At 36.4% G+C, this 13,546-nt stretch overlaps 3 protein-coding genes across 11 annotated transcripts in view; 2 read left to right on the top strand and 1 right to left on the bottom strand.

The window, feature by feature from the left end:
• LOC129916171 (trichoplein keratin filament-binding protein) overlaps window positions 1-13,546 on the top strand; it is a 228,060-nt gene that overhangs the window by 69,734 nt on the left and 144,780 nt on the right. The window lies entirely within an intron of this gene.
• Window positions 4,805-10,123, top strand: LOC129915105 (uncharacterized). The gene has a single exon (XM_055994568.1). The coding sequence runs from the start codon at window positions 4,805-4,807 to the stop codon at window positions 10,121-10,123; it is 5,319 nt and encodes a 1,772-aa protein (XP_055850543.1).
• Window positions 12,562-13,546, bottom strand: part of LOC129916172 (peptidoglycan-recognition protein LB) — a 41,279-nt gene continuing 40,294 nt past the window's right edge. For all 5 annotated transcript variants that reach the window (XM_055995992.1, XM_055995994.1, XM_055995993.1 and 2 more), the window contains 2 exons: window positions 13,085-13,429; window positions 12,562-12,996 (listed from right to left, as the gene is read on the bottom strand). In XM_055995992.1, coding sequence (XP_055851967.1) covers window positions 12,782-12,996; window positions 13,085-13,429 — 560 coding nt within the window. In that variant the 3' untranslated portion in view covers window positions 12,562-12,781. The remainder of the gene's footprint in view (window positions 12,997-13,084; window positions 13,430-13,546) is intronic.

The following is a 13,546-nucleotide window of genomic DNA, read 5'->3' as shown; positions in this document are numbered from 1 at the left end:
TGCGCGTTTGATTATTATAATTTTTCAATTTGTTACAAAATTAAGAACAAAAAACGAATTTTTAAAGATTTTCTCGATTTTTGGACCTCAAATATCTATTCAATGGTTAGATAAACGAAAAAAGTGTATAGGGCCTTTTTTGTAGAGCGTTTAATTTCCTACATGAATATGAAAAGAAATTTGGTAAAAAGTCAATTAATAAAAAAAATTTTTTTTTTTAGTAGAAGCTTGATGTAAAAATGGAAAATTGAAAAGCGGAGGACCTTCCCATTAATATAAAGAGCTCATATTTGGTGTGTATATTCTAGAGGTGTCTAGCAATCGATTTTTCGGAGTACCAAATCAAAAAAAAGAATTTCGATTTTTTTGACCCACCCTAGGCATTTAATCATCGAAAAGATCGATGCCATCCACTAAATAACTAAATTCCATTTAGTTATATTAAGCAGGTTAAAACTAACTCTGCATCTGATTCACCTTATGTATAACCTTATGTATAGGGTAACTTCGGGCATTATGGCGCACCGGGCATTATGGCGCACCTCTCAACTACCATACTTCCAATACTCGCATTTAAATAAAACCAATGCAGAAACTTTGACCTTCGTCGAACACTAGCCTTGTGACGATCGCAGGTCAGTGCTTTTTTTTTGTGAAAAACAAAAAAGAAAACAAAAAAAATATACCGGTTCTGGGTTCCAATATAATATCGCTTTGTTTTTGTTTGTGTGTATCTCGGTAAGTATACAGTGCACGTGTTTGTTGTAAAGAGTGAAACGCAGAGTACAGTTTTGGTTTGGTTATATCACTTGTTATATTTTAACTGAAGTAAGAATTGTGTTTAGTTTTTGGAGTTTTGTGAATATGTGTACATTTTGCAATATGGCGCAGATGTAATAAGGGCATTATGGCGCTATATTATACCCGACTGCGCCATAATGCCCTTATGTAAAACTAATTTCAAAAGTAACTCTGCATTTTTTTAAATTTGAAAATAACCTCAATTTAACGTTCATTTTATGAAACTTATTTACAATTATATTTCAGAAATGCTGAATATACGTAAAAAAAGTAAAGGGTTCCGAAGTAAATGGGGTTCGCCATATTGCCCGTACATAGGGCAATATGGTTTTTTTGGACTATTTTTAATTTAATTTATTTTTTGTTAAAAAGCTTGAATTTTTATTCTTAAATAATTTATTTATGTTACGTTTTTTATGAAATTTAATTTAAAAAAATGATTGAAGTAAAAATTGTAGTCCGTAGTAAAGTTATTTGAGTTTGTGCTTAGGTATGCCATAGTGCCCTAATTTACCCTACGGAAGTACTCCAACGGTCAACTCTCCCACTCTCATTTTTAAACTAATAAGGATATAACCACACAATCAACTTTATTGTTTGTAAAAGAACAATTTTCTATAGCAATGCAAATTTTAGAATGCTACACAATTTACCTAAAACAAACTTATTTGCATATAGCTTAAATAAATAACTAAGCCAATGATGATTTCCTTTTAAAAATAAAATATATACAAAAAAAAAAACTGAAAATACATCTATTTTTAAGCCAACATAATATAAAATATTATTACATTTTCCAATTCAAGTACAAAATTGTAAAAAAAAGTAGCGAAATTTTCCCAAAACTAACTCTCATGAAGCAGAAAGAAAACACAACAACGAATTTAAACGGGTTTTTATCTAGAATATGAATATCCTCATGCATTTGTCAAATGCTACAAGCACAATAGGTACAACCTTCTACCTTTGGACCGTTGTTAGCTGCATATTACCTTATTCTACATTTCGCAAAACAAAATATGTTTGCTGAAATTTTGAACATCATTGTCAACATGCAGTAGCATTTGTAAGTAGCGAAAGCGCGTCCCCCTTTTCCATATCCCCATGCAACATTCATGCAACCCAACTCTGAACCCGCATAAGCCTCGTGGCCCTTGCGCGGTCCGTGCGCGCTAAATTAAAACTTTTTTTTTCACAACTGCCACTAACTGCGGAACTATATTCGCATTACATGCCACATACGGTGGTGGCATAAATCATACCACATAATACTTCTTCTTCACCCTGTGGCAAAATTTTATCATTATAAAGGTATATATGTGTGTTTGTGCTAGCACCGTGAGGCGAGGCCTCTAAAAACTGAAGGCAACCGCAGCAGCCAGCACCGGCACCGAACCGGATTGAAGAACCTGAGCAAAAAGTATATATGTAAGTGGAGGCACCTTACCCTACCTATATATTATCATAATAATAATACGAGCTGGAGAACTGCCTCGAATCCATATACCCGGGGTTGAAATTGGAAGGTTCCCTGAAAATTATTTCACCAACCATGGTTTATTTGAAAAAGTTATCTCCTCTAACTTTGCCATGATATCCCGCAACCAGAACCTTGAGAACTTGTGATGTACTTATAGTTCTAGATTGTATGCCTTTAAGACTACTTATGTGTATGGTGGTGGTTCTGGCGGCGGGGTGGAGTACCTTAGCGATTACGCTTTTGACATACGTTCCAGGAGAACCGCATATTCAGGTGGTTTTGGGTGTAAGCTTGTGTAAGCTATTTTATTTTTTTTGTAATAAGAATCACCCGTTGCGAGGACACCACCATGATACACATAAATTAACTTTAGCTTTTTTTGAAAGTTCAGTTTTTTCTTGTTTTTTTTTTTTTTTTTTCTGTGAGAAAATAATGTCGATTATGAGTATTTAACTTATAGTCACTTTATCAGTTATTGACTTGTAGTTGTAAGAGGATACTGAAGTTTGACACACTTTAAAGGACTGTTTTAGGGATAAAAAGTAAAATTCTACCCAGGTCATTAAATTGATTCATTCTATGAATGCTCTTGGTAGTAGAAAAAAAAAAGAATTTACATACATGTACCTATGTATGTGCATTAGGGCGTTCGTTATTTAGTTTTTTTTTCGAGAATCAAGTTCCTTAGTAAAAAAAAAAAAAATGTTTCTAAATAATAAAAACAAATACTCTTTTTGTAAACAATGTTTAATGTCAACAAGAACCTCATAAAAAAATTTTACTTTAAGGTTATATTTAAACAGTCAAAATATACCTATTTCAAATGAGAAAAAAACTTTAACCTTCTTGGGGCGCCATCTAGTGTCAAAATAAAGATCTGAAAAAAATTAGAGGATTTTTTTTTTATTATTTAGGAATAGTTTTTCGACTTAGAAACTTGATTCAAAAATAACGAACACCCTAATGTATGTACATAATGTTTGAATCAAATATGTTTGAATCAAATCAAACCCAAAAACACAAATTTCGTTCAGTGTACGTCTGATTTCTAGTCATTTCAAAAACCTTTTTTTCTTTATTCCATTCCGCTTGATACATCTCCAAAACACGGTTTTTTAATGCTTCTTCAGCCGTACAGTGCGGTATTTTGACCAAAAACGTGGTCATAAATTAAAATTTCTCAATTTTTCCCCCCAGGATTTGGCTTATGTCCCATAACAGGTAAATGAACAGGCTACTTTTTAGTGAAGTCTATATATAAATTAGTCAACCCAGTTCCCGACACCATAAGTTGCAACTTTCACTATTTGGGTAAACATGATTTGTTTTTGCGATTTTTATAAAAAAAGTGAACTTTCTGAGTTTTTTTTTTTTTTAACTCAAAAGTGATTTTGGTGAAAAAATTTGATATGGATATTGAAAATCAAGGTATTTATGGTATTTGTTGACGCCATAACATACATTTTTATTATCTATTAATTAGTCTTGTAAGAGTCACAGACCGGTACGGTTGTACCAGCAAGTGAAATAAAAGTTTATAAAAATAAGTTCGAATCGTCTTTTATTTAAAGAATAAAAGTTTTAGTTACGGCTTTTTCATGGTCCTTCGAGTGAATAAATATTTTTTTGTTAAAAAAAATACGACTCTTACATTGCTCAACGCAAATTTATTAAATATTTAAAAGAAAGTGGTTATATTCATTTAATTTTTGACCCCTGTATGTTTCTCCCGCAAGTGCTTTTTCCCGCAAGACTCTCTCTCTCTATTCTCGACAAAAAGCATACACATGCAATTTTTGTATGTACCCGCACACAATTGCAGACCCCTTAAAATCATCAATCACGCAATAGCAACACACCGCATACATACAAGTCATCCGTACCATACAATTGCAAACATTAAAAAAAAAAAAAATCAACCGCAATCGCATCACACCAAATCAATCCCAATCACACTACACTGCATAAACAACAACATAAAATGCATGCACCTATATACGCATTCGCCCACAATAATTATGTACTAACAAACACAATACACATAATTTGTTGAATAGCATTATCCAAATAACAAATCTGTTTGTCTCTTTCGCTCCTAATTACATACGAAAACAAATCTCAAAGTGCAACAGTTAGCTCAATACTATGATATGGAGTTATTTTTTGGTAAAATATTTGGAAACGGTTTATTAAAACATTCGACAAAGTTCTTTGGAGTGGCGTGATGTACTATTTGTTAAATTCCCATTTATAAAAAAAATAAACAGTTAAACATTTGTCTACAAAGTGGCGTGATGTGCTGTTTCTTAAATTCTAATTTTGTGTGGTGATGTTTTTTCTTTAATTCAAATTTAGTAAAACGCTAAGTTACTTGTTTCGCTACTGCAAATTTACAAAGCATAAATTTAAAAAAAAAATAAAGCAAAGTTATTCGTTACACTAAAGTTAATTTAAAACTGAACAAAATACCAAAATTATTCGTGTCGCTAAGGTTATATAAACTAAAATCTGTTTTTATAAAAAATGAGCTTAGTTAAACGGGACTCATCGCGCAATGGCTTGAAAAGGTGCTTAACCGCAAGCAAAAAGGCTGAATCCCTTGATCAACCAGACATTGAGTCATACCTCGTCATTTTGGGCGACCATTGGAGCAATTTCTTGCTTGCCCAAGAAGCGGTGGAGCTCTCTTGCGGCGAGGACACCATTCAAGACCAAGAGTCTGAAAGGGAGCAGGGAGAGCAATGGTATCGAGTAGCCCTCGCCAACTTCAATAGGGCATTAGCGAAGGTAAGAACAAATATTGAACCCCATAATGAAAATGCACCCGCACCAACACGCGCCAATATCAAACTCCCGCCTTTGGGTCTTCCCAAATTTTCTGGGGAAGCAAAAGATTGGAGGCCGTTCCATGATGCATTCGTCTCCGTTGTACACTCCGTTGACACGTTGTCAGGCGCACAAAAATTGCAATATTTACGATGTTCCTTGGCAGATAGTGCGCGCGCCTTGCAAATAATTAATGGGCTTCCCATTACAAACAATAACTACCAAGAAGCTTGGAGTCTGCTCAAGAAACGCTATGATGTACAACGTGTGCTAATCGATGCTCATTTTCGCGCCCTCTTCTCATTGAAGAAACTCAACAATGAGTCATCATCCGCTTTGAGGCATCTAGTTGATACTATTCAAGAGCACTTCCAGAGTCTCAAGGCTTTAGGCAGACCTGTAACAAATTGGGATGACTGGCTGGTACATTTAACGGTCAGTAAGCTAGACGCCGAAACTCACAGGCAATGGGAATTATCATTTACTGAAGACACTGTTCCCAAATTCGATGATTTAGTGACTTTTCTTGAAAAAAGATGTCGTAGCTTGGATGCAATTGACTCATATCAAAAGCCTGCCGCATTTAAAGCAACACCACAAAGAGGTAAGCCAAACAAACCTTTTTCTTCTCTTCTTGCATCATCCGCAGCACAAGAACAAAACCAAAATACACCTGCGAAGTCATCAGCTGATTCATGTTCAGTTTGCTCCAGCAACCACAAGATTTTCGCCTGTGACAAGTTTCGCGCGTTTGATGTAAAAAAGAGAATTGGTTTTGTCAAAGACAATAAACTGTGCACAAACTGCCTTGGATCTGGGCATTTAGATGAGAAATGCCGCAGCGCTAACACCTGCCGCACGTGTCGCATACGTCATCATTCGCTTCTACACGATGATTCGCCATCTACGTCCAGCAAAATACCATCAAACTATTCGCAATCTTATTGCTCAATATCAGAACATCAAGTGCTTTTAGGCACGGCTATTGTCGACATCCTTGACAATTCTGGACGATATCAACCAGCCCGAGTACTTTTCGACAATGGATCTCATCTCAGTTTCATAACTGAAAATTGTATGCGTAGATTGAAACTTAAAAGATCTCCAAAAACAACAATGATACAAGGAATTGGTGCCACAACAGCTGGAAGTTCCAAGGGTGAGGTTCAACTCCAGGTTTCATCAACTGATCACAGCTTTTCTACCACCATAATCGCTCAAGTTCTACCTAAACTCACGAACATGCTTCCTCCGGTCCACATCTGTCGACAAAACTGGTCACACCTAATGTCACTTAATCTCGCTGACCCACATTTCGGCACACCAGCTTCCATCGATATTTTAGTCGGAGCCGATGAATTAGGACAATTCCTTTGCACAGGGTTAATCAAAGGCCCCACTGGAACACCTATGGCACAACAATCTACACTGGGATGGATTCTTTTCGGCAAAATACACAACTCCGCAACAGTCGATACAACGATATTACCCGCAACACTCGCTTCTACTGTATCACCCGCAACAATGACCACAACCGCATCATCCGCTTTTTCTACTACCGCAGTTGCTGCATCAGAAACCGCAATTTCCGCTTCTACCGCAAAAACCCCATCAATGAACACATCTACCGCACTCAACTCAGCAGTATGCTTGTTTTGTAACACCGCACTTACCAAGGCTGTTACAAAATTTTGGCAAATTGAAGCTCTACCTGAAATCAAACATCTTTCAATCGAAGAATTAACATGCGAAAAGATTTTTGAAAAGACTCATTATCGCCAAGAAGATGGGCGATACGTTGTCAGACTACCATTCAAATCCGATTGCCCTCTCGGCAATTCACGAAATGCTGCAATTCGAGCTCTACAACGCATGGAGGCTCTATTCCTGAAAGATGAATCCCTAAAAGATCAATATAGGAATTTCATCCAAGAGTTTATTGACCTTGGTCACATGGAAAAAGTTAATCATCAAGCTGTCCCTGGTAAGCATTATTACATGCCTCATAGAGCCGTCTTCAAGGAAACAAGCACAACGACTAAGTTGAGAGTCGTTTTCAACGCGTCTTGCCGCACTACCACCGGGTTTTCGCTTAATGACACCCAAATGGTCGGTCCACAGCTTCAACCTGAACTTTACTTGGCTTTAATACGAATGCGGACCTACCGGTTTGCTATGAGTGCTGACGTGACCAAAATGTATCGCCAGGTAAGAATGCATAAAGAACACATCGACTACCAACGTATCGTTTGGCGAAATTCACCCAAAGACGACATCGAAGAATATCGAATTCTGACCGTCACATATGGTGTCGCTTCTTCATCCCATCTCGCTGTCAAATCATTACAACAAGTCGCTTTAGACGAAGGTCAAAACTCTCCTGCTGCAGCAAACGCCATCATGAACCATTTTTATATGGATGACCTTCTGACTGGCTGCCATGAAGAAGAAGATTTGCAAAGGCTTCAGGTAGACGTATCCACCATCCTAGCTAAAGGAGGGTTTTCACTACGTAAATGGTCTTCGAATTCTGCTCTCGTCATAAATTCTCTGCCAGACCATCATCGTGAACTCCTCCAGCCATTAGACTTATCAGACGCAGATGGAGTTCGAACTCTAGGACTTCAGTGGGACCCATCGTTTGACAAATTATCTTTCTCAGTCAAAACTTTTGAGGTAAGAACATCCAAGTTAACAAAACGTTTACTACTTTCAGAAGCCACAAAATTGTTCGACCCCCTTGGCCTTCTCGCCCCAACAACAATCATTCCTAAAATGCTATTTCAACGCCTTTGGCAACCCAGGGTTGATTGGGATGAAGCAGTGCCACAGGACGTCAACCGACAATGGCTTCACTACACCGAACATATAGCAGAACTAGCAAAAATCAAAATTCCACGGTGGGTAGGGTTAGGAATCCCCAATGCAACATCCGACCTGCATGGTTTCGCTGACGCCTCGCAAAACGCTTACGCCGCCGCCCTATATATTCGCACAGTCACATCAAATGGGGACATCACTGTTCAACTAGTGACAGCAAAAACAAGGGTCGCTCCTTTGAAAACGACAACACTTTCCTTGCCCCGCCTGGAGTTATGCGCAGCCGCTCTATTAGCCAAATTAGTTTCAACAATACAACCAACTTTAGGAACCAACATCCGTCATGTCTTTGGGTGGACAGATTCAACAATATGTCTCGCTTGGATTCGACAATTTCCTGGCAAGTGGTGTACTTTTGTGGCAAATCGAGTCTCACAAATCCAACAAGTAATACCACCCGAAAATTGGTACCATGTTCCAACTGCCCAAAACCCAGCTGATTGTGCAACCAGAGGCATAACTCCAGATAATTTGTCCCAATTTTCCCTTTGGTGGAATGGTCCCTCTTGGCTGCGCCTACCTGAGTCATCTTGGCCCCCTCAAGAAATCTACTCAACCATCTTGGACCAACGTTCTGAACCTGTCAACATCGCAACTACTTCCAACCCACCGCCGATGTATGAACTAATAAATCGCTATTCGTCACTCACAAAATTGAAGCGTATTGCTGCATACCTTTTAAGGTACAAGTACAATCTTCAACAAGCCGCGCTAATACGCAAAGAAAAAGAAGCTACACCCTTTCGAAATCATCATCTTCGACTTTTTGAATTGGACGAAGCTCTTCTCTTCTTGGTAAAACTAACTCAAGAACTTTTCTTCAATGACGATATCAAACGCCTCGAATCCAACAAACCTGTCTCATGTCACAGTAAGTTACTAAGACTCCACCCTTTTTTGGACGAAAAAGGAATGCTGAGAGTTGGAGGTCGACTTACAAACACATCCTTATCACCAGACAAAAAGTATCCCCTTCTACTACCGAAGACATCAAAAATCACAAAACTCATCTGTGACGACATTCATCGCATTACACTTCATGCAGGTTCGCAATTAATGCAAGCAACGCTACAAAGCCGCTTTTGGGTCATCAACGCTCGTAGTGTCTTGAGAAAGATTTCTCTATCCTGCATCAAATGTCGTCGACAAACCCATCATCTTCAAAGACAACTCATGGGTGACTTGCCTAGACCTCGAGTAACAGCATCTAGACCTTTCCTGAGTAGTGGTGTCGATTTCGCTGGACCTGTTTACCTACGAATGTCAAAAGGTCGAGGAGCTAAAGCTATGAAGGGATACATTTCGGTATTCATTTGTATGGCAACTGGTGCAATGCACCTAGAGCTCGCTAGCGACCTTTCTTCGGCTACTTTCATATCCGTTTTCAAACGTTTCGTATCTCGTCGAGGCCACTGTAAAGACCTTTACAGTGATAACGGAACGAACTTTGTTGGTGCCGAAAAAGAGCTCAAGCTATTACTCTCTGAAGCTTGCAAGGACGAAATACTAGCTCATTATCTTTCTGAAGATGGAACGGACTGGCATTTCAATCCTCCAGCAGCTCCTCACATGGGCGGCTACTGGGAAGCTGCTGTGAAGCGAGTTAAATTTCATCTACGTCGCACACTTGGTGAACATCTTCTTACTTACGAAGAATTTTCAACTTTATTGGCCGAAATCGAAGCTTGCGTCAACTCGAGACCACTGTGTCCCATTTCATCAGACGTTAATGACTTGGCAGTTCTCACGCCTGGTCATTTTTTGATCGGAGAACCACTCAAAACAATCCCAGAACCCGATGCTAAATATTTTGAAGGCAATCTTTTGAACAGCTGGCATCGCATTTCTAACTTACGTCAGCACTTCTGGAAACGATGGAGTTCTGAATATCTCATCCAGCTTCAGCAACGTTCCAAGTGGAATCGATCCTATCCTAACTTGAGTATAGGTGACCTAGTCGTCATACGTGATGAAAACTTGCCCCCAACCAAATGGAAACTTGGTAGAATCGCTAGCACTCACCCTGGCGACGATGATAAGGTACGTGTCGTTACAATTAAGACATCTGATGGTTGTCTCACTCGACCAATTGTAAAAGTTTCACCACTGTTATCTATCGACAATGATTGGAATTGAAATTAATTATAAATAACTATTTTTTTTCTTTAAATTCTCAATCTTTAAATGTATTCTTTTAATTATTTTCAAATAATTGAGTTATTTTGTATAGCATACTTCGACTTAAAAATTAAAATTTTAAATTCAGTGTATTTGAATTTCGTAATTTGAAATTATTTTCTTTGTAAATTACCAATGTTGAATTCATGAATTAATTTAAATTTTCCCTTGTATTAATTTAATGATATTTTTTGAACTAATTTGTTAATTTGTTCCAAGGCGGTCGGAATGTTGACGCCATAACATACATTTTTATTATCTATTAATTAGTCTTGTAAGAGTCACAGACCGGTACGGTTGTACCAGCAAGTGAAATAAAAGTTTATAAAAATAAGTTCGAATCGTCTTTTATTTAAAGAATAAAAGTTTTAGTTACGGCTTTTTCAGTATTTAAAAAAAATTTTATTGTATTGGGTTAAAGTACACACTTAAAATAATTGCACTTTTTTCGTTGTTTTTTTTTTTTTAACATTAGTGTTTTTAAAAAAGCGCAACACGCCGCAACATGGTCTAACCTAAATATTCTTAAACTGCTGGATATGTAGAACAATCAGCGCTGCCACCTCAAAGATAATTGAGCGCAGTATATTTCATGAAAAAGCGCAGTAGATTGGAATATACTGCAGTAGATTTTTAAATATACAAACAACATTCAAATCACAGAAATATATTTTACTACAACACAAATCAAACAATTAGCTCAATAGTAAAAAAAAAAAAAAACAAAACAGGTCTATCTTCGGTTCCACGTCATTTCACATCATTTTTTTCGCCCGAAATCTTAACAGGTAATGCAAGTTTCACTTTTCACCAGTAGCCAAAATAAAACTGAGCTAAAAGATGTCGGTAACTTCTCGAATTACCTGAAAAAGAGTTAAAAATACGGCTAGTTTCCCAAACATAAACAACTTTTCGCCCGCAACTCAGAAGTAACAAGTAAAATTCAATTTTTCGTTTGGAGTTTTGTTCACGTAAAACTTACGATAGGGCTGCATTTGAATTTTTCGGTGAATACATTTAGAGTGAGTTAACGTGGCTCAGTATTTAAAATTTTGAAATGGACAACAATAGGTAATATTAAAATTTTTAAAAGGGGAGTAGATTCGTTTTGCTGCGCAGTAGATTTTCATTTAGGCTAAAACGCAGTAGATCTACTGCTAAAGGAGTAAGGTGGCAGCCCTGAGAACAATCTTGCATTTCAAGAGTTTACCCGAGTTTGCCCCTCCGAAAATTAAGACCCTTTGAAAAAAACTCCTCAAAATTTTGATATAAAATTCTTGAGATATAATGCATTCAGTTACAAATAAAAAAAAAACGAGAAACAGGGTTTCCCTGAAAAAATTATGTTTCAGTTTTTTTTTTTTATTTCTTAGGAACTTTGATATTTATTAGAATGAATTCTTTGATATTTGACGAAAAACTACCAGGTCAGTTAATAATGATAAAAAAAGGTCCATAATATTGCAAAATTTTATACAGAATCAATTAAAAAACGAAATTTTTTATTTTTAATTTTCATCTTTAAAACTTAATTTCCCAAAAACTACTTAATGAAACAACTTTAGTCAAAAAGCAAAATAAAGAATAAACTACTAGCTTTAAGAAAAGTTATATCACAGGACTGTACGTGCATTTTTTGATTTCTAATCATTATTTTTTCACGGCTTATCGGGAGGTAAGCACTTAAGTGGGTTTTACTGTACTAAGAAAATGAAAAATTTTCCTTCCAAATAACTTTTTAGTCATTTGGTACCTACCTATTTGATGTGAAAAATGTGCCAGGTGCCCATGCAATTTATACAATCCGAAAACTGATATCATAAGACGTTACACTGAAAAAATCGGACATTATTTTCGCAATGGTTTGAAATCTGGAGTCCAAGCGGCGACTTAGCTAATAAGGCAAGAAGCTTACTATTAAATATAAGTTGATACTGAAAGAGATAAAAATATGGTTGCAACTTTTAAAATAAGAACTTCTATTTTGCAACCTTTTTTAAAGGAAAAATTGTGACATTTCAAACAAATACTCGGTGAAAGGGTGTTTTTTTTTTTAGAGAAATGTAAAGTTTGATTTTATGTCTTTAATGTTTAACTGTTTCTTATCAAAAAATCAGTAGTAGATGATTTTGAAACCTTGGGAAATATTTTTTATGGTTTCAAAAAGGCAGATCTTATTGAATAAAGTACCTCTCGAAGAACACTTGGCCCACTTGGTAAAAATCTTTGGTGTAGATATTAGAGCTAATGTAGTTGGATGAAAAACTGGCTCCAGGATTTCAATTTCAGTTAAAATAAAAGGAAACAAAACCGCCGACAATGCTGTTTTTACTTACATGCGATATTACCTTATTCCATTTGTACAAACTTTAAAGATTTTTCCATTAAAAAATGCATTTTATTATCAGTTTATTGATAGGGATGAGTTTATTTTCCAGAATTGAAACTTTGTCATGATAAAATTGTCAACTTTCTCAATCATATTCCAAAATAATATATTTTTCCAAACTTTCATTGCTGGTTTAGGTAGATACATTCTTTAGCATAAATATTTAGATTGCAAAGTTTATAAATAAATTTAATTTATATTCATCTTTTTTTGTTTTGTTTTTGTTTTCAAACTGGATGAATATCATTTTCCGTTGCATTGGGGCTTAAAGCAAAGTTTGGCCAAGACGATATCTCAGCAAAAAGTCTATCACCAGGACATTCTGTGTCACGAACTTGCCGATGACCAAGCAATTTAAAACTTTTATCGATATATCCTTTTTCTATGCCAAATCCAATCAAGTCCTTTGCAGCTAGTAGCATATTTGTTGGTGGGAGTTTGGCTATAAACAAACAAAAAAAAAATAAAAACTTTATGATTTAGAATATACAAAAACTTAGATATAAGATTTGTATGTGTAACGCTCTTACTTCTCCAATCGCCAATCAAGCAAATTCCGACACTTTTGTCGTTGTATCTTGGTGCATGAGCTCCAACCACGTTAAATCCTCGGCCATAATAAATCTGTCCATCGCCACCAATTGCAAAGCTATAACCAATATCATTCCAGCCACGTCCGATTTGATGGAACTCCTGCATAGTTCGCATGGCCTGTATGCATTCTGGTGTCGTAAAGCATGCAGGCGGCAGATACGAATGATGGATGATGACAAACGGTGCTGGGCCATTAAATTTCTCAACCAATTTTGGCGGTCTGGCCCCCCACTCATCTCGGCTGACCATGTGAGTGATTGCTGACATTCTTGGCATGAACCCTGTATACAATTTAAAATAGAAAAAAGGACATAAAGATAAAAACATAGAAATATTTTTTTTTAAATATTATTTTATTAATGTTTCAATTTCAATTCATCGTCTGATGAGGCGTATTG

Source organism: Episyrphus balteatus, chromosome 3 (genome assembly GCF_945859705.1).
Source record: "Episyrphus balteatus chromosome 3, idEpiBalt1.1, whole genome shotgun sequence".
Taxonomy (NCBI): Eukaryota; Metazoa; Arthropoda; class Insecta; order Diptera; family Syrphidae; genus Episyrphus; species Episyrphus balteatus.
Note: the sequence above shows the minus strand (reverse complement) of the source record. Positions and strands in the feature narration are given on the sequence as shown.

What these genes read in the sequence shown, in the direction of transcription:
- LOC129915105 (XM_055994568.1), top strand. Translation starts at nt 4,805, where the DNA reads ATGAGCTTAGTTAAACGGGACTCATCGCGCAATGGCTTGAAAAGGTGC.